Here is a 20,000-nt window from a genome sequence, read left to right on the forward strand (position 1 = left end):
CAAATAGTCGCCGCCGGTTGCTGTCTCCGACCGAGGCTTGTTTTGCCTTCCTTTTGTCCCCCCGTATCCGCGTTCGATTGTGTGTCGTTCGGGCCCACAATTAAGCATTCAGGATGCGAATCACCTTCTCGGCGCCGGATTGCGGATGCGCAGCCTCCGCGTAAACAGGTTGTCCCTTGCGTTGCCGTCGCCATCGCCATTTCCTGTTGAGTGCCGCTCATGATTTAAAGACCATCGCGGTGTGTTGTGGCCATTGAGCGAATCCCTTTTTCCCGGCTGCCTCCTCCCGGTTGTCTTGTGCTTTTTGGTTTGTTTCCATTTCCTGCTGGCAAGACAGAACTGCGAAGAGACAGATAGCTGGGGGGTAATGAGGCAGGTTTTATCATAATTTCTGGTCTCAGTATCGACGCGGAAAACAATGCACATACACACGTACACTGTCGCCACTGTGCGAAATGGAGCAATCAGCAACAGCAGCAGCAGCAGCAGCAAGAGAAGAAGCATCAGAATCAGGTCTTCGCCATTAACGTTTCATCGGCAGCTACCGGGCTTGCCAAGATGTAACTGGTGAGAACGGCAAGAACGGCCCCCGAAAGGATGTCCGAAACAAGCCAACGTCTGGTGATTAAATGTTGAGTCGTAAGGGAAGGAAGCGCAGGAGAGAAAGAGAGAACGTTGTGGTCTCCAAATGGGTAAGCACAAATTATGCTCCTCTGTGGTTGCGCACTACCTCTTCCCTCGCTCGCCACTTACATGATCAAGGTCACGGTAGGTGCACGTCCCTCCCTCCCTCCCTCTCTGTCGCTCCCGGCACACGGTGAGCATAAGAACCAATTAATTATGCTCGATCAACACACCCCAAAGGAAAGCAAGCCTGCACGCACCTGGAGGAATTACGTTTTCTCACGCTTCGACCCATCGATGGTGCCACGATTACGCACACTAGCCACCATCCCTGTGGCCTCTTCTCCCCATTCCTTCCTCCCCTTGTCCCCCCTTTCCCCTCCCAAACCTTTAATTCGCTCGTGTAATCGATCGAGCATCCTTCATGTACGCTAGCTTCCGCTCGCTCTCTCTCCCCATCATCATCATCATCATAGTCCAGCAGCTCCCAGTGAATGAATGAAGTTTCGCAGTCGCGCCTTTCCGCAGTTTTTGTTATCGGTTGTAAGAAGCACTAGCAGCAGCAGAACCGGCACTTTTCATTCACAAAAGCTCCCATCAGCAATCAGAGTAAAACCTGTTCGGGAAAGTGTTCAGCAGGCGAACAGGACAGGGCAGAAGGGAGGGAGTGATGATGATCATGCTGACCCGGGGATGGAACCGGGCCAAAGGAAGTTGCAAACCGGTAGCTGCTTTATTACGCAGCAGATCACGCTCAATTGCGCCACCAGGTGGATGGAAAGAATGGGAAGAAGAAAAGGAGTGCCACTACCGCTTCCTGTCCTGCACGGAGGCCTACCGATTACAATGTTCCGCCGTTTACGATGTGCTACTTTTAGCATACATGCGCCGGGCAAACAAACGGCATTTCCGCGAGCTACCATCCGGTGGAAAGTGTAAAAGGGTTTAACATACGTCAACAACTGTCTTTTTTCTTTGGGATTTACTGCGACATTTCCTTCTCGCGCTACATAATGAGGTCATCTGTGGATGGACGAAGCAAGAACGCCCAGTGCAGCAGAGCTAGCGAGAAAATAAAGAAGCTACCGGTAGTTAGGGAAACACAAAAGAGCCGTAAAACAATAGTCACGACTGGTGATGACACGATGGCACTTGTTGATGCGATCCCGGGTGTGCTGCAGCGAATGTAAGTGGCATCAAATGGGCCCCAACATCTGTGTTCTGCACACAAAATGCATCCATATGCAAGCAAAGGGGACTCATGTGGATACACAAAAGGTTTCGGGTGGACAGCAATAGCAATCTCAGTGTCCGCTTTGCCAAATGAAAATAAAGGACATCCCTTGGCACACGCTAGTGACAGAATGGTTTGCCTTTAGTCCTTGATGCTCCTCTCTCTGTACTAACACTAACAAACAAGAAAAAAAATGATGAAAAACAGAAAAAGATGGTGGCATCATAAAAGCATAATCCTCCATAAAGAAGCACCCCCTCCCCCCCCCCCCCCCCTTTCGGACCCAGGAGGCATTCCGGTTACGTGGATTTGCCATTCGTTTTGATGACTTTGCACTTCCGTCACCGCTACTGCCCGTCTCTCCATTCAGTGGCGGAAAGTAGTCAAGGGCTATGATTATGAATCCCACTAAAACGCAGAAGTGACTCGCCGATTCGTCTTGTGACCCCCTCCTCTCCCTGTTGTTCTGCGGAATTATGTTACAATTTTCATACTTTTCCTGCCACCACACGGCGGCGGACGTCTATTTCCGTCGACACTTTTTACCGAAATTAAAGTACCGCCACCGATTGGTTGCCGTGCGCTCCGCTCCTGTGGCACCTCCTTCTGTCTTCCTCCGTTGGTGGCTGGCTAACGACTTGGGCTCACGAGAAGAAGGCACGTGACCGGCACGCGGGCCAAGTTGAAAGCATTTCCGCAGCTTAATACTACCGCTCGCTGCGATGATTGCCGAAATGGTTCTTTTTATGTTGACGAGTGTTTGTCCCTTTTCGCTTTGAGGTGGTATGTGTTGTTGAGTAGGGAAGTAAGGAGGGAGGGGACCGAGAATGCCTTCGATAGCATGGAAGACAGGAAGCAGCACCGAATGGAATGCATCCAGCCAACCGGATGGCGCAATAAAAATTATGAGAAAAACGAAATAAAACACAAAACGTGAATGGCTTTTAAAGTTGATGCTTAATAGATTGCGGAAGGACGAGTCAGACCAGGTGCTCCCAATGGTCAATGCTCTTGACTGTGACTAACAAGCCTTCGATAGCTCAGTTGGTAGAGCGGTGGACTGTAGCACGCAGGAGGGATTGTTGGCTGACTGTGGCAAGGTTGATCGACGAACAGTGATGCACCTGATCCTCTGATCCGACCACGCTTGAGTCATCACTCAACAGAAACAATAGAAATCCATAGGTCACTGGTTCAAATCCGGTTCGAAGGATGATAGATAATCTTATTTTTATCCTTTCGCTTTCGACTAAAATCAATCTTTCGAGATTCACTGAATCAAAGAATCAGAATTGGCGCGTGCATTGCAGAAGCATAACACCACCATCTCCGTTCCATAACCAACTGGAAACTCCGCCAAAAACTCTATTTTTAGACGAATAGCCCCTCCATAACACCCGAGTTCAACGTGCTGTGCTGCTCCACACTGACCTGCACAACGTGTTTACAAACGAAACCGCGCCCGCGTTGGAGCGAAGTCCAACGGACTCTTACCGTTGCAGCGACGTGAGGCCAACGTTGCCACTGATCTACTTTCGCTGACGAATCACTTGCGTTCGTGAGCACGCGCTTCGGCGCTGGAGTTTTGCGCTTGGCTTGTTTCTATTGTTTATAAGCCAGCGGTGAGGTGAGCATGAACAACACCTTCGATAGCTCAGTTGGTAGAGCGGTGGACTGTAGAAGACGTTCGATTGTGAAGATTAGTTGTGGATCGTTGCGCCCCCCCATAAAGCAATCCTTCCTTTCTCTCCATAAACTACACTTTAAGACACCAAGCTGCTTAGCAGGAGGCTAATCTCACGAGAAAACAATAGACATCCATAGGTCACTGGTTCAAATCCGGTTCGAAGGATACTCTTTTTGGGCAACAACAGTTCCTTCGTCCTTTTTGGTGGATTTTTCAAAAGATCATTCAATTTCCAGACTACCTCTAGCACATTTTGATACGATTGAAGAATCAAGATTGCTTTGGCATGCTCCAATTCAGTTGTGAAGCTTTTCTGGCGTCCCCACCTGAGTTGCTTTCACTTGCGCTACCTCTAGTGGCGTTGGTGGGAGATCAGCTTCAACGAACTGATTCCCTTTCTCCTCTATTGGTTGAGCTGTAGCATTGGGTCGCTTTGTGAGGCAGCATAACTTTGCTGCCAGCATAACGAACCTTTCTCGAAGCCTTCGATAGCTCAGTTGGTAGAGCGGTGGACTGTAGCTGGATTGTTGAGCGAAGGTTGATCGTTGAAGTGGGTGGTGATCAGGTGTGTACCCCAAGACACCCTGATAAGCGACCCCTCTCAAACGATCAGCCAGCTGAACAGAAACAATAGATATCCATAGGTCACTGGTTCAAATCCGGTTCGAAGGATGCAGATTCCTTTTTTGCTGCCATTTTGTTGTTGACTTTTGTAAAATTATTTTCCAAAATGGTTTGAATATTATTCAAAAATCATTCTTTTGAACGCTGCTTTTCAACTGATAAGCTTCCGAGCGGCACTTGGCCTCTGGTGAGCTAGCATTGCATGCTGATAACGATGTGCACGTTGGCTTGTGGAGTTGAATTCGTTCGCTGATTAGAGACTGCAGTTGCATGCACCTGCGCTGTGCGGTGTGGTCAGATCAATGCAACGATCGTTGGAGTCGAAATCTGGGGCTGAGCTGTGGCTCGATCCTCACAGCCTTCGATAGCTCAGTTGGTAGAGCGGTGGACTGTAGTACGGCAGTTGCAGTTGTTGTAGGTGTTGAGGTCGAGGATCCTTAATCGATCATCGCTCTCTCCTCCAGAAGCAGCTTCAAAACAATAGTTATCCATAGGTCACTGGTTCAAATCCGGTTCGAAGGATTAAAGCATGTAAATTCATGCCGATCATATTTTTATGCTACAAATTGCACATAAAAACATGCAACAATATGTATCATTTTACATTTTTCTTCCCTCATTCGTGCCAGCAGTGCTACATCTTATCGGCACCCCATCACGCACCCTCTCCGGAGAGAATCACACAAAACAATCGCAATAAAAATTAAAGCAATAATTCCCAATCTGCAAACGCATCGGCCAAGCCCATACGCAGAGGGATGCAGTACTTCTATACTGAGATGCGACAATAGCAGGAAGCAACATCGAAAATCACCCAAAAACGATGCACACGCGTACGGTCACGTGTCGCCACAATGCCTTCGTCCCGTGGCGAGTTGAGGAAGGTAAAGGGAAGGCCGCGGACCGACGATGATTGTAGAATACACGAGCCAGCAAGCCAAGTGGAACGACAGAACACAACCCAACCCTCTCCTACCTCCCATGTTCAACGGATGTTAATTAAACGTACAACATCCTCTTTCCAACAAACGGAACCCACCTTCTCTTCATCCACCACTTCATTCTACTCCAGATGAGCGTTGCCGTTTCACTTTAACACCGGCGAACGCCACGTTTGTCAGTGTACCAGCGACCTGTTTTAATTTGTTACAAGTTCCCTGGACTCTGGAATATTAAAATTCACTGTCACACACCGCCAACTTTGTGTTTGCGCAAAAGATCTAAAATGTTGACCGTTGCTCATGTTTTAAATTATTTTTCCATTCAACCGGCCTCCAATCAACCCAAATCCACAATCGGCTTAATCGGTGACCACGAGGGCTGTGGGCAGAAATGGTCAGACACATCATCTAGCCCATCATCCCGTTGTCGCTATCGAACCACGATCGATCGAATCGAAGAGCGGAGAGAGTAAGCGTTCCCACTTGTCAACCTGCAACCCCTGGAAAATGGAAAATCGATTCACGTCCCGTATGCATCGTCACACATCGAGATGTGACCTCGCCCATTACCGAAGGTGCTAGAACGCGGGTTTGTAGTAATCACATTTCCATGTTCATGCCCTCCTCCCTAGCACCTACCGGGGGATTGGATGTATGCAGTTTTGAGCGATTTTAGATGACCAAGGGAATTGTACGTTTGCATCGATCCCAAGAGCCTCGATTAATGGTCCGGCGAGAGGGGTGGTGGTCGGTTATTGATGACCATACGGGCGGACGCTTTGGTGGTGCCCGAATCGATGCAAATTGCACGCGGAGGGCTTAAAATTATTTACGATCCAAAATATTTGCAATCGTAACTCAACCGAATGGGAAGTTGATTATTTGGCCGAGAGGCCCTTGGCGGAGCGGCGAAAGGCCAGCTACACATTCAGCGACACCATCATCGGCTGACCGCACTGCAGCTTTATGACCTTATGCTGCACCTTTTGCCCTTAACGACGCTGACAGACGCTGCGAAGGTGCGAAGGGGCAAAGTGAGGACTGGGCGGTGACATCGGGAGGTAATTTATTGTGTCCGTACGTCCGTGTGCTGGTCAGCAGGATTGGCGGATTATGTTGCCAATCGAGTTGGTCGAAATCGAATCAACGTTCCGGCCGCCAAAAAGGGACACTATTCATGCGGCGGCAACCTTTCAAAAGGGATCTTAATTAATATGTTGTGGCCGCTGCCCAAGTGAGGCTACGATGGTGATGCATAAATGCAGTCGGATAACAGTAGGGCAAACGTTTTCACCAATTCAGTTCATGCAATTGAGCACAACAAAAAATAATAATAAAGAAAATAAAAGGTCAAAATGGTCAATAACAATTTTAAAAATGCGCGAGAAAAAAAGAAGCAGTTCAAAATCATAATGAGAAATTATGATGAGATTGCCAACAAGTGTGCATCCGGATCGCCCATTTCGCCATTCTCCGGCCATGTTCCATGCTCTACATTTCACGCCTATCGATGTGGTGCTGCAGAGGGCTCGGGAAATGCAGACCGCAGCGAATCAGATGGACATGTGCTCCCATCACTGGGATGTGCTTTAAAAGCCACTTCATGTTCAACACAGCAAATGAACGGCAGCGGAATAATCCGTAACGAATTGGCTACATTGGAGTGTTTGAGAGGGACACGATACCAAGGCTGGGACAAGTGACATCATACCGAGTGGCTGCCCGTAAAAGTCAGAACTTTAAAGTAAGAAGCGTGACGAAAACGCGAACAGGAACACAGCGAGTGCACTCGCCTCATGTTTAGCTTCCGCGATGCGAACAAAGCGCATCGACGCATTTGGCGAGCAAATATAGCGAATTTGCTCCCCCGGGGAAGTGATGAGCTACGCAATTATGCTCAATAAACACTTGACAGCTTGTAGAAGCAAAATTGTCCTTTTTGTTTTTTTAACGGCGTTTGCGATTACGATGCGAGTGTCCTTTTTCGCATGCCATTTTTTGCATCTTATCCGTGTAAACTGACCAACTGTTGACTGGCCAGTCGTCCAATGTCAAGAGCACCGAGCTCAACAATCGGTCCTTTAGATAACTGATCTCTAGTCGCAGTGTCGCGGTGCCTATAGAGCATCGCTGTATCGCCAGATGGTGTCCACTCGCTGGCTGGAAGAGCACTTTAATTGAATGACCATTGAGTGGGTGTGACATCTTTGTTTTCCATTCTCCGAGAAGAAGACCAGTCCGTTCCGTAGCAGCAGCAGCAGCAGCAGCAGATGGTCACGCCTGGTGAAAGACAATCGACGAAAATTAAGGACAACAAGGACGAACCACATGCAACACCTCAGCGGGAGGGCAGGATGCGTTAATTGGTGGATGGTAAAGGCCGCAACGGTATTTTGCTTTTGTCATCCGACAATCCGGCCAATCCCTCCCACCTTCCGGATACCACTCACAAAACCATGACCTAATGATTGTACAATGAACCATGAGCTGAGGGATGCGGTTGCCTGCGGTCGGTGATTCGATAAATCAATCTACAATTGGCGATTGACAGGAGTCGCATCGTACTATCGCATCGAGCAACAGAGCGGCAGAGAGAGAAACAGAGAACGAGGGCGACCTTCTCAGCACAAGTCCCACGTTCCACGTTCAGAATGTCGCTCGTCGTGGAGTTGTTGAGTGACAGCGTCACCGAACATCCAGTTTTCCCAGTCACACGCTTATCGCAGCCTGAGAAACGTGGAAAACCGAAGCTCCCGAGGGAAGAAGCGCCGTCGTAGTTGACGATGACAACGACGATGACGACGACGACGACGGCGATGTCTGCTCCGAAAGCGAAACCCGATAGAATCCGTGGTGGTCGGCTTTTGGAGGGCAAAGCGCACGATGCATCACAGACAGCAGCCAGCTAGCCAACGTCTAGAAATCAGCCAAGCAGATCCATGCCCGCTCTACCTTCCCTATCTTTGCTCCCTTCTTTTTTCCACCTTTCTATCGACTCTAATTGACCCAAACGGAACGGAAGGAGTCACACGAGAATTCGAGGTCTCTTATGTGCATATCGCTCGCTCACATCGCAAACAGTAGCAACTCACCATTCGGTTGCTCCCTTACCTCGACGTAGGACCTCTTTTTTCCACGGCCTGCGTTCATCCTGCGTTTAGCTGTTATTAACTATCCAAGTTTCCCTTGGTGGCCAGCATTATCGACCAGAAACGCATCGCAGAACGGTCACTGGCGTAGTGTTCCAAGGGAAGTTACCGAGAGGGAGACCCCTCTCAGGGGTTCAAACATCGATAAAGCGCAGCGCGCAGCAATAAAAAGGGAAAGCCCAAGCTTCGCAGGCGACGAAAAAGGAAACAGGGACGCAGGGGTCCGTGTTTTCCCAAGGATTTTCTGCGATTCTGCTTCATCGTTCCTCCCCTCGTCGGTCGGTGCATTCGCGCAGAGGCAGCAATGGTAATGGTTGCGCCGCTGCATTCCCTCCTAACCACTTTTATCACATGCAATATTTAAATATCCAGCAAGTTCCGGGGCGGGGGTTACAACCGGGCCATTTTTTTCGGGCTGCTGTTGTTGTTGATAATGGGGTAGCGTATGATGATTTGCAAACGAATTAAAGAGCTGACGAGACCATTGGCGAGGGGTTCCGTGCTCGTGAGAAGAGACTCTGGGAAAGTGATGTTGATGGGAAGCGATTAATAGGGTGCTGTGAATGCTGGCTGCGGCTGTGTGTGCTGATAAAACAGTCAGTCATAAGGATCATCAAATTAATCTCAGTGACCGCTCGCACCAGCTAGGGTATGGACGGGCACTCGCGCTCGGTAGGACTCCGGCAGGTTCAGATTTTCTGGTGGGAAAGTTTATGGGGAGAACACCGCAGAGGTCGTGCTTTGGCGGCTTAACTATTACATTGACAAATAGGGACTGACGGATCTGATCGACTTATATTACGGATTGTTGTTTCATGAAGCAGCGATGTTAAAGGTCATTCGGTCTATTATTGGTCGCACGTGAATCCTCTGGCTGTTCAAGGTTTAAGAGAAATATTATACCATCCGGTATTCATTTCAAAGGCATTGTTTTGGGCACAAAAGGCAGAAAGTAATCCTGATATGCAACTTCCCGAATGTTTTAGTTCGACATCTTGTACAATACAAGTTTCCCAGAATAGAAAAACAGTTACAAGTTGACTAAACTTCTGACAAAATCATAGAGGATTCCTCTCGAAAAAATCCATCGAAAAGTTCATCGTTTGGATCAACATACCACAGCTTCCGGGGAATACCAAAGATTGCAGCTAAACCCGAAAACACTGTCTACTGTGATGCAGAAAATCCATTCTCCAATTCGCTCGCCATAAATAACCGTAGCATTCGCAGTAGCAAGCTGGTCACATACTCGTGGTTGGTTTGATGGAATTTCTCGGGATAAAAGTATTTAAAATGCAACACAAAAACACCGTAATCGGCGGCAACGATTTGCTGGAAGCCGACATTCCAACTGAAACCATCCCTTCGGTCAACCTGACCAGGCCAAGGCAATTAAGTGTTATTTGAATAGCTCATCGCTCATCAAATATTTCTCAATCGATCCAACAACCAAACCCAATCCGTTCCACATATCTCCACCAAGAACGCACCGCGACTAACGATAAAAACCGTGAAAACGGTCGAAGCAACCCTTTCGGCTTTGCACCGAAAGCCCTCTAACGACCTGATGATAACGCGATGCACGATCCTGGTGGAAGCAAGTGCGACGATTATGGCCACTCTCCCTCTTACCAATTGCCGGGAATGCTGCTGATGATCCTTCCGCCTGGTGCGGGGTTCTAATTTCTCCCCAAACCCAATTCCCCCTCATTTTCCCACCATAACGCCGAGCAGCACGGTAATGCTGGGTGGGGAAAAGAGAAAGAAGAACAACACAAATAAAGAACGGCGCAACGCCGTTCCCATCGATTCCCATCGCGTTCTCCCACGGCCACGGTCCGAGAGTCCCACGTGAATCGTCGCTTCTGCTTTGCTTCTGCGCCACCCCCTTCCGCCTTTCGCCTTCAGCTAAAAACCCTTTCGCTCTTCGACTCGACTACCGGTGGCCGCGGCGTGTGTGCTGGTGTGTGCGCATGGTGACACACTTGCGGTGGTGGTGGCGGTGCGGTTGGGATGGACAACATATTTGAACCGCGTTCATGGCGACACACGATCTGGCGATCGCATTTGAAGCTCAGCAGAATTTTAAGGGAGTGCCGCGTGGTCCCCTTTTTATTGCCCCCCCCCCCCCCATTCCCACTAAGTCGTGATAAGGGTGTCCCCCAAACTGAACTGTTTTCCACTTACCTCGAGATTGAAGGGATTAACGCACTTTGCTTGCACACTGACGAACGGTCTCCTGAACTCCTGAAGAAAAACTCCTTACTTTACGCGGCTCACCCAGAATGCCCTCAAAACACTTGACACTTGATGCAGAAAGCGTCTCGGGCACTTCCTTTCCACTTTCACAAAAACCATAGACGCGTGCCCACCCTTCAACGAAAGGGATGATGAGTCGAGATTAAAAAAAAAAAGCGAAACCGTTCTTAACCGACGCGACATGTGAATCCGTATCCCCCGTCCGTCCGTCCGTCCGTCCGTCCGTACGTACAAATAGGGTCACATTAGAAACACGCGCGATCAATGTGCACTACGATCACTTCGCGCCCCATCACCATAGCGCCCCTACTCCAGGCACCTTGTCATGGCCTCGGTTGATGGGTTCTCGAGTTTAACTTTCTCACACACAAATCGAATGACACTCGTCATGCCTGCGCTGCTGCTGTCGTGTGCGATACCGGGGAGGGCACCCCGTAATCGTCACCACCCTAGGCACAGAGCCAGGCCCGGGGTGCGTCGCGCTGGCATGATGGTCGCGCCGCTTCCCCTTTCCGTACGCCGGGGTTCTTATTCTCACGCGCGGCATTGGCGCGATGATGATGATGCTTTTGCGGTTCGCACGAGAAAAACCGCCCGAAACTGCCCGGTTCCCATAGGAATGTCGGTGGTGGTGCGGTTCTGTTCCCGGCTTTTCGGGGTGGGAAAAATCAGCGCCCGGCCGTCAGAGTTCTCGCGTGATGATACTGCCGTTTGCTGGTGGTACTGCTGGCAAAAGAACAGATAAAACGGGCAAACATGGAAGAAGGAGCACCACGCCACGATAGCCACACGCCGGGGTGTGTGTAGTGTCCATTACATACACCGTGCGCTCGTTTCTAGTGCATACAAGGCGGAACTGGCCATCGGCCCGCGGTTCGGGCCTTCGTCATTGCCATCATCGGCCTGTGTGTTCGTTGCCAGTGATCGGTTGTTTGGGGTCGCACGGGAATAGGGTATAGCCGGTGGTCACACGAGAATCGCGAATCGCTGCCCTGGGAACCGACTACGCAGCACGTGGAGCACGTGCCATCATATGGCCAGTAGTGTCACCCTGGATTGGTGGGTTGCCGTGGAAGCGTATCACTCCGGTCCGTTTAGTCCATTTGTGGCGTTCGTCTAGAATGTAGTACACAACAATTAATCAACAAACCGACACAGAGACTCTAGAACGATTAAAACATGTTAAAGAAAGGTTTAGACAAATTAATCATTCATCACCATGCACTGTTTGAGAACGGTTCCATCTGCAAACATCATTAATCGAGAGAAAGAAAAGGTAGAAAAACGTTGATAAAATCCAGCAAACAACTGAAAAAAAAAACAATAAACATCTCAACCGAAATCAGGCGTGCGTAACGATTAGCCGTGAAGTGCGTGAAGTGTCCGGAACCGGACCGGAAAAACTCCAACCGCAACGGTACATGTGCTTTCGCCCAGATGTAAAATGCCATCTTGTCATGCCATTTCGATTGTCCCTTACCGTGTCCGACCCTCAGTCAGCACGCACTACAGAGTAGAAGGATGCATTGGATGACAAATGTAAATGAGCAACTGGAACCACATCCGGCAGCATTACAGCCGGACCACGGCACTCGACAATTACACACTGTGGGAACCCCTTTTTCCTTTTAGGGAAATCGTGAGATGATGTGTCTCTGTCGATCGATGGAAGCCATCGCCACATAACGCTGCTCATGCTGCTGCTGCTGCTGCTGCTGCTACTTTAGCTTCTTGTTTGATGGATGATGAACGAGTTGACGAATGATCGGAACACGCATCGAACCCTCTCGAAACTCTATGAAGGCCTTGTCAACCCGGCATCTCATATCAATCGATGACAACAGAGTGTCTAGGGAGGAAGGGTGGCGATGCGACAACGCGTGCCGGATGATGTCGATGAGTCGACGGTTTATAATTGATATGATCGATTCTGCGGTTCAATCAACCCGGGGACTGCTCATCGATGCATTGCAATTAATAAGGCAAGGCAGCAAGGCAGAGGAGGGTAACAGGGTGAGAAGATGGGAAAGAGTTTTACTTCCGGGAGACGACGAGGCCACCACATTGTAACCGACAGGACCCGAGAATGATTGAACGTGATGATACTGCGGGGAACACAGGAACAAGTACAAACAATGCACTAGCTAATGGCGCAGAACCAGAGGTCCCTGACGGTCACAAGTGTGTGTACGCGTGTATGCTCCAAAAACCACAATCAATTACGGTCATGGGTGTCCTTGGGGACGGTTGATTGGATTGACGAAAAGGATGGCCAGGATCCGGCCAGCAACCCAGGCATGAGTGAAACAACGCTTCGAATTGTAACGTACGGAAAAAAACTAATCACGGGTTTTAATAAAAAGAATTGTGTATTTATCTTAACGGTCCTTGAACCAACTGCCTGCTAAGCCTGCTTAACGAACCCAAACTTGGCCAGCTTCGAGACACCGCTTTCCGGGCGATCCGTTTCATCGAGTTTTCGCTTCTCTGCCGCCACCTTCGATGTGCTGCTAGTATCCGGTGTGCCTGGGCTCTGTCCCGCAGTGGTGACCTGTTTCTGTTGCTGCTGCGTCCGGAATTCTCGCATTCCTATTTTGATCAGCTCCGATTCGTCCAACTCTGGGTGGCGACCCTGAAGCTCCGTTCGGTTTTGCTCGAACCAGGGCATGAATTTCATTCCACCGGGGGTGCCGACACTGCTGCCCCCATTTTGTGCCCGATTCTCATCCTGACCATCCTCGCCACCCGCCGTCTTCCTTGCCGCTGTGGAACTGCTGCCAAAACCTATCGCTTTGCCCGTCAAGTGCTCGAGCGGATTGCTGGCGGTGGAGCCGTTCTTGGACGATAGCGACGACGACGATGCGGGCGATGATGAAGGATCACTACCGCTGGCCGCTAGCGCCGATTTCCGGAATGGATTGCTTGCTCGTTTAGTGCCAACTGGAAGCGGTTTCTGGAGGATAAGTATAAAGGCATCGGTTATAACCCCGTGGAATGGCTGCCGCCCGGGCTGCCGCTGGTACAGAAAATGTGAAAATGGCACAGCTGGCACCGAGCCCACACCACACTGGAGGGCACACTTACTATTTTCGGTGTCGTGTCCTTCTTCGTGACCGCCTCAAGATTGATGTGCTGCAGTTCACTCACAATGGCCACATTCTCTCGTGCGCTTTCCTGTTCCAGCTTTTCCTCTTGATTTTCCTGTGTTTGTTTTTGGGGGGAGAGGAAATGGGAAGAGCCCACGGGGAAAAGACCACCGGACCACCGGGTCGTGTGGAGGTAATAAAGAGAGCGTAATGAGCAAGTGATAAATAATGAATGTCGCTTCTGTATGCCCAAGGTCACCCGACACGTGATGATGGTGGTGGCTTATTCTACGTCAGAATAATAAAAAAAAATCAACCAAGTAAGCTAAAAAACACTCCTCCATTGCTAAGGAACGAATGGAAAAAATCCTTGTCGAAGTTGAAAAAAAGTTTCTTTGCGCTCCTTCGAACCGGATTTGAACCAGTGACCTATGGATTACTATGACTTTCAAGTGAGTCCCGCTACAGTCCACCGCTCTACCAACTGAGCTATCGAAGGCGATGTCTGACCCACACCACACGACACAGTTCAACACGCATTCACGCATACACCATCCACCATCGGCATTACCTGCTCCTGGAAGGTCGGCAACAGCGGTGCCAGACTGTCCGCCAGATGATAACGACGTATTTTGCTCGCATATTTAATCACCAGCGGAATGAGCTGACTCGAAGCAATCGTCTCCACCAGTTCCTTGGCCCGTTGTTCACTTTCATGCTTACAGGCGAGCTATCCGGAATTGAAAGGGAACGGAATTTATGATTAATAACCATGTCATCATGATTTAGACAGGCGTGTGGAACCTGTTAAAACAGATACTCACAGCGAACAACTTGACCGCCGTTTCCTTGAGGACTTTGTCAGCATCGTTCACCTTCAGGTAGAGCGATCGCACCAACTCATCTTCGAGGCAGTCCTTCTCGCTATCCGGATCACAAATCGGTAACGTAAACTTCACCTCCATCGGGATGGGTTTCGGGTTCGTTAGCGGATACCGTGCGCCACGGCACAGCACTAGCTGTACGTCCTGGGTCGACTCGCACACTTTGATGATATGCAGCGTATCTGAGGCTCCTTTCGATGGCTACCATAATAAACAAGAATAGATACTTATGGATTAAATGATCTTTCATGATCTAGTGCCGTTACAACTCACCAGATTGTCTGCATGATAAATCGGCAACCATATGTTCGAAGAGGCATGGTAAAGGTTCATCATGCCGAGGCTATCGTAGACGATGGGCGATCCTCGATCCGAATAGCCAAGCCAGCGCAACTCTGCCCGGGCCGACAACGGTACGTGCACTTCCCGGCACCTCAGCTTAAAATTCACGCACGTCACAATCATCAGAGAAATGTGTTGATCCTCGTTAGCAGGGGCACTGTGGTACGCGACCAGGAAGTGATCGCCGTACGCGGCCAGCGCAACGATCGGTCCCGGGACGGAAACCACTTCCCGCTGGGTACCACGAGCCGTGAAGACGCGCAACAACCGACTATCGGTGGCAACGACGACGATCTTATCCGAAGCGGTAACGGCCACAACCTCTTCGAAACCCGGCATCGTGTAGCTCCACTCGCGCTTACCGAATGCGGCCTGATTGATGCACACTACCTTACTGGGATTACCATCCTCTGCGGGTGATGCCATCGCTAGGACCGTTTCGCTCAATCCGGCCATCGTGTGGTTCAGATAGTTGTTCAAATGGATACCGTGATGCTGCTGGGAATCGTGGAACTCAACCTCGATCGAGTTTTCCTTATCCGTCGCGTGACGTCGCACGATACCGACATGATTGTACACCAGATAGCAGTGTTCGTTCACATGAGGGCTAGCACCCGGTTGGAACGGTTGCTGCTGAGGATAGGACTTGGGCACCACGACTCGCTCACTCCGTACGGTAGCCCGATCCGCATCGTCCTCATCATCCATCTCCGAATGAGTATCCCGGGATGCTTGTGTGCCACCCATGATCTGCGATTTCAGCTTTTCCAACTCAATGCAATTCTCATTATCCTCGTCATCATCGTCCAACTCTGCATCACTCTCGCCACCTTTCTTTCCTTTGCCTTTTGCGACTATAAGGAAATGATAAGAGGAAAAGATTGGTTTAATTGATTCGATGCTAGCGATGTGATCGCTTCGATGATGAAACTATACCTGCAACACCGTAGAGATCGTCTAATGGATCATCGTTGGCATTATCTTCCTCCTTTTCCGTCATCTCCACAATATCACCCGCATTCATATCATCATCCTCGCCACCATCGATGAAAATGTCCGTCACCGTACCAACCTGCCCGTTGCCATCGGATATTGCAAGCTCTCCGTTGTTCTTCGGATTCCAGGCGATCTTTGTGACCGGATTCGCATCAAACGAGCTCGCGCCATCGATCGGTTTGCGCGTTTCGCAATCCCAAACGACCAGCTCGCCCGTTTCACTGCCTGCTGCGATGTAGTCTCCCATCGGTGAGTAATTGCATACGGTGAGTTCCGATGTGAGGCTCGGATTTACCAGTTTCTTCACCATTTCCCAGCTAGATGTGCTAACGATGATCACATCCTTTCCATTCGGGTATGCGAGCATTGATCCCGTTTTCGGTTCAAAGCTTGGCGAAGCTGCAAACAAATTAAATGAACCATCAATTCGCCTTGATCGAGAAGCAACCGGCCACGGGTCCTACCAAAATTGAGAACTGCTTCAAAGCTCTTCACTTTCGCTAGTCCTTCGAAGGTTTTCTTCAACTCCTTCGTCTTCAGGTCCCACACGCACAGTTTCCCATTCCCGATGCTGGCCGCCAGTAGATCCTGCTTGCTAACGTCCATACTAAGCACGGGCCCGCCCAAATTCTCCAGCTCGAACTGTTCTCCGTCCGCGATCGAGTGCACTTTTATCGTCGCATCTTCCGAACCGGCTGCAATAAACTGAAGAAAAGCATTAATATGAGGACCAGAGGTGATGCACCCGGCATTCAGCAATCATATCTTACACGTTTGTTTTTTACAATGCTCGTAGCGTATGCGGTGAATCGAAACTCGATGCCATCCTTATCGAGCGAAGGGTATTTGTAAGCCTGCACGGTGTTCAGGTCGGTGGCAATCAGCACTCGGTCACCGTACTGTAATGCCGACCAGACATGCTCCCCGACACAGCTCGTCGGTGGGTCATCGTCCCCAATACCGTGCCAGATTCGGAAGTCACCATCGTGTCCTACGCTGATAATGCAGCTGCAATTCAATCAACCCAAAAAGGGCAAGTTAGCGTGCGCGGAAGATTTGTTGTGGGTGTCGCCGATACTTACTCTCCGTCTTCCTGATAAAGAACGCTGGTATAGCCCATAATGTGCGCGTAGCGCATAGGCGAACGTTTAAAAGGCATTTTGTGGGTGTTTTAAAAGCAGATAACACGATAAAATAACTAAACCAGCAGGACACAAATTCGTACGACGAGCGACGATGTAAACAACCAATTTTGCCGCCAAAATTATTTGACAGCTATAGCACTTTTCGTTGTTGCGGACTAGCTTGTTTTTTTTTCAAATGAGTTTCCTTTTTCAAATAAACTTCCAAACGAATCACCACGAAACAATTTCTTTGTTTCGCTCTTAAGCCGACGTGCACACAGTTGGAGAATTGCCGGGATCCTGAGCCGGATTCAGAATTGAAATTGACAGCGGATACTTGCGAACAAACCACCACCAGGAATCTCTTCAATTTTCTTCTCGTTTTTCCATCCGTTCGTACCACATGTAAGCAACCTTTGCTTCACAGAAATCTTTTTTCTTTCCAAGAGATTACCGGTCCATCCTTAATATCTTTGCGTAAGTTTCTTTACTCGAAGCAGCATTCGGTTTGCCAATGATTCGTAACACATCTTATTTATTCGCCAAATATTTTGTTTTTTTTTTCTCAGAAGACTATTCAGAATGGAGCAGCGTAATGTAACGATGTTCGTAGGGATGTTAATAATTTTCCTTTTTAAACGTTCCTGCAGCAAACATGCGCTGCCACTCGGTACCGGTTGGATAGACAAATTGTTCGATAGCCGACTCTTTCAGCTCGGTCGAGTAACCTGGTGCAGTCGGTGCTGTATAGCAGGCCTTCTCGTTAATCGTTGCGGGATGGGTAAACTGATCATGCTGCTGATCAACGAACTCAATCATGCGGCCTTCCATCGTACACGAAACGGAGCAGAAATCCCACATCTGCAGGTGCTGCACCATCTCGCAAAGCCCGACTCCTCCAGCGTGGGGACATACTTTCACTACAAAACGATAGAATGTCGGCTGTATTATGCGGTTCAACGCAGAGGTGTTCGTCATACCGTTCAGTTTCTTTGCCATTAAGTAGACGGACAAAATTTCGTTCACTCCTCCTATGCGTGCCGAATCGATCTGGCAGAATTCCAGCGCGTTAGCCTGCATGAACTGCTTAAACATCACTCGATTGCAGCACATCTCCCCGGTAGCTACTCCAATGCCATGTTCCCTGAATGATTGCGTGATTAGTGTTCGATATCCTCGGATTCGGCATCCTTGCCTTACCGGAGAGCTTCAGCAATCTTGGCGTGACCCAGCACATCATCTGGAGATGTAGGTTCCTCGATCCACAGTGGTTTGAACTCCTTGAGCGACTTCATCCACTCAATCGCTTCGGGTACACTCCACGTTTGGTTGGCATCAACCATCTGAAAACGGGAATAACGTGAAAGCAAGAGGAGTACGCGATACAACTACAAGCGATGGGTTTACCAGTAAGTTATCCCAACCGATCTCCTCGCGCACTAACTTGCACCGCTTTCTATCGCTCTCCAAATCTTGTCCAACTTTTATCTTGAACGCCGTGAATCCGGCAGCCAAGTATTTATTGCACAGTCCACGGATGGTTTCATCGCTGTAACCGAGCCACCCTGCAAAAAAAAATTGGTCAATCAAGTGGAATGGGGACTGTGGAGACGGGGCCTCGCTACCTATCTGTGTGGTATAAGCCTTGTAGCCGTTCTTCCAGAGCCATTCGATTCGTTCGCTTCGTGTTGGTTTGCTCTGCTGAAGGATTTGCAGTGCTTCCTCCGGTGAAAGGACATCCTCGATGTACCGGAAATCTATCGTAGAGACGAGTTCCTGTGGCCAAAAAAGTGAATCAATGAGTGATGATACAGGTGGGTATCACGCTTTTCTTCGAAAAATTAAGAGAAACCACACCAAATTCCGATTCAGACCTCTTTTCAGACCAGACCAGGGGAAAAGCGCAAGTCCGTGACGGAAGTTTGTTTTGGTTTTTCGCGTGGTACCATGTTGTACCATCTTGTACCAGAAAGCACTGTCAAAACTGTCAAAAGTGGGTTGTTTTATTTTGAGGTTGGAAACATTCTGGCTGTGGTTGGAGGTTCCGAAATATCGCTGCAAAAAGTGGGAAATTCTCCGAATTTCTCCTTCCTTTTCTTGAAATTCGCGAGGCATTTTATTCGCCATGACTTCACCGGGTCATTCAATACAGCGTGGGTGAGAGCAAAGGTTTTCCCCGACCCAATCGTGCGTCCGTTTTCGTTTCGTTTCGTGCGTGTGTTCCCGTGTGGGGTTTTCCGAGTCGCTGCGATACACACAGCTCGGCATTGCCCGGGATTAGTGCCGTGAATCGTTCAAATTCGTCGACCGCGAAGCGTGGGGCGAAGTGCAGTATCTCGTTCGTTCGGCAACGGAACGGACCGGGTGAAGGGGGAAGCAGCCCGCCCTGACATTCCTCCGCGGCGGGCGGCGCCATTATCTGGCGCTGAGCAACAACAGGCTAGAGTGAAACGGCGGCAACAGCGCAACATAGCAGGCGTCGCGAGTGAGACAGAGACCGCGCTAGCGAGCGTGCAACAGGAGAAGAAGCGTTTGTGTAGTGGACGGGCCCCGAAGGGTTGTTTTCCGCGATCGTGGCGGCATCTTGATCCCGAAACGGACCGAAAATGAGCAGCAACAGCTATCGGTTGGACGCGCTGGATCAGCTTTCGGATGACGAGCTGCGGTTGCAGCTGGTACAGTACGGTTTTCCCACCATGCCCGTCACCAGCACAACGCGGAACATTCTCATCAAGAAACTCCGTCACCACTTGGAAGAGGAGAAACGGAAGGTGCGCCGCGAATCATCCCAGGCCGCCCGGTACAGCTCGGGTGAAGAGTCGGACGGCACCGACGGTCGTAAGCTGGGCGGAAGCGCGTCGGCCCGCAAAACGTTTGGAAGAAGCTCGCGGGTTACTTCGATGGCGGCACCACCGGCACCGGCACCGGGTAACTCGATGAAGCGAGGTCTTAAAAGCAGCATATCATCATCCACATCATCATCAGCAGCGGCAGCAGCAGCAACTGCAGCTCAGCATAGTCTTAGTAACCATGGCAGCTCGCCATTTCTG

The 20,000-nt window shown here is 49.7% G+C and overlaps 3 protein-coding genes and 5 non-coding genes across 9 annotated transcripts in view; 5 read left to right on the forward strand and 3 right to left on the reverse strand.

Moving 5' to 3' along the window:
- Positions 1-2,887: 2,887 nt before the first annotated feature.
- Positions 2,888-3,071, forward strand: Trnay-gua (transfer RNA tyrosine (anticodon GUA)). Its single transcript has 2 exons — positions 2,888-2,924; positions 3,036-3,071. It is a non-coding gene; the product is annotated as a tRNA-Tyr (tRNA).
- Positions 3,072-3,501: 430 nt separating this feature from the next.
- On the forward strand, positions 3,502-3,710 carry Trnay-gua (transfer RNA tyrosine (anticodon GUA)). Its single transcript has 2 exons — positions 3,502-3,538; positions 3,675-3,710. It is a non-coding gene; the product is annotated as a tRNA-Tyr (tRNA).
- A 317-nt stretch (positions 3,711-4,027) lies between these two features.
- On the forward strand, positions 4,028-4,217 carry Trnay-gua (transfer RNA tyrosine (anticodon GUA)). The gene is made up of 2 exons: positions 4,028-4,064; positions 4,182-4,217. It is a non-coding gene; the product is annotated as a tRNA-Tyr (tRNA).
- A 310-nt stretch (positions 4,218-4,527) lies between these two features.
- Positions 4,528-4,691, forward strand: Trnay-gua (transfer RNA tyrosine (anticodon GUA)). The gene is made up of 2 exons: positions 4,528-4,564; positions 4,656-4,691. It is a non-coding gene; the product is annotated as a tRNA-Tyr (tRNA).
- An 8,209-nt stretch (positions 4,692-12,900) lies between these two features.
- On the reverse strand, positions 12,901-17,049 carry LOC126574856 (WD repeat and HMG-box DNA-binding protein 1). Its single transcript, XM_050235252.1, has 9 exons — positions 16,909-17,049; positions 16,597-16,834; positions 16,291-16,531; positions 15,767-16,225; positions 14,762-15,684; positions 14,429-14,689; positions 14,176-14,334; positions 13,603-13,719; positions 12,901-13,471 (listed from the first exon to the last, which is right to left on the reverse strand). Exons 1-9 carry the CDS (start codon positions 16,983-16,985, stop codon positions 12,923-12,925), a joined length of 3,024 nt encoding a protein of 1,007 aa, XP_050091209.1. The 5' UTR covers positions 16,986-17,049; the 3' UTR covers positions 12,901-12,922.
- On the reverse strand, positions 14,006-14,103 carry Trnay-gua (transfer RNA tyrosine (anticodon GUA)). The gene is made up of 2 exons: positions 14,067-14,103; positions 14,006-14,041 (listed from the first exon to the last, which is right to left on the reverse strand). It is a non-coding gene; the product is annotated as a tRNA-Tyr (tRNA).
- Positions 17,050-17,418: 369 nt separating the features above from the next.
- Positions 17,419-20,000, reverse strand: part of LOC126574698 (mitochondrial enolase superfamily member 1-like) — a 7,309-nt gene continuing 4,727 nt past the window's right edge. Inside the window, exons 4-8 of the mRNA XM_050235041.1 lie at positions 18,576-18,726; positions 18,358-18,515; positions 18,151-18,293; positions 17,931-18,094; positions 17,419-17,870 (exon numbers count right to left, since the gene is read on the reverse strand). Coding sequence (XP_050090998.1) covers positions 17,569-17,870; positions 17,931-18,094; positions 18,151-18,293; positions 18,358-18,515; positions 18,576-18,726 — 918 coding nt within the window. The 3' untranslated portion in view covers positions 17,419-17,568. The remainder of the gene's footprint in view (positions 17,871-17,930; positions 18,095-18,150; positions 18,294-18,357; positions 18,516-18,575; positions 18,727-20,000) is intronic.
- LOC126574697 (inner nuclear membrane protein Man1) overlaps positions 18,842-20,000 on the forward strand; it is a 5,097-nt gene continuing 3,938 nt past the window's right edge. The window contains exons 1-2 of one of the 2 annotated variants that reach the window (XM_050235040.1): positions 18,842-19,878; positions 19,936-20,000. The exon at positions 19,936-20,000 is cut by the window's right edge and continues 163 nt beyond it. In XM_050235040.1, coding sequence (XP_050090997.1) covers positions 19,557-19,878; positions 19,936-20,000 — 387 coding nt within the window. In that variant the 5' untranslated portion in view covers positions 18,842-19,556. The other variant, XM_050235039.1, reaches the window with a different exon arrangement.

This window comes from Anopheles aquasalis, chromosome 3 (assembly GCF_943734665.1).
Source record: "Anopheles aquasalis chromosome 3, idAnoAquaMG_Q_19, whole genome shotgun sequence".
In the NCBI taxonomy this organism is placed as follows: Eukaryota; Metazoa; Arthropoda; class Insecta; order Diptera; family Culicidae; genus Anopheles; species Anopheles aquasalis.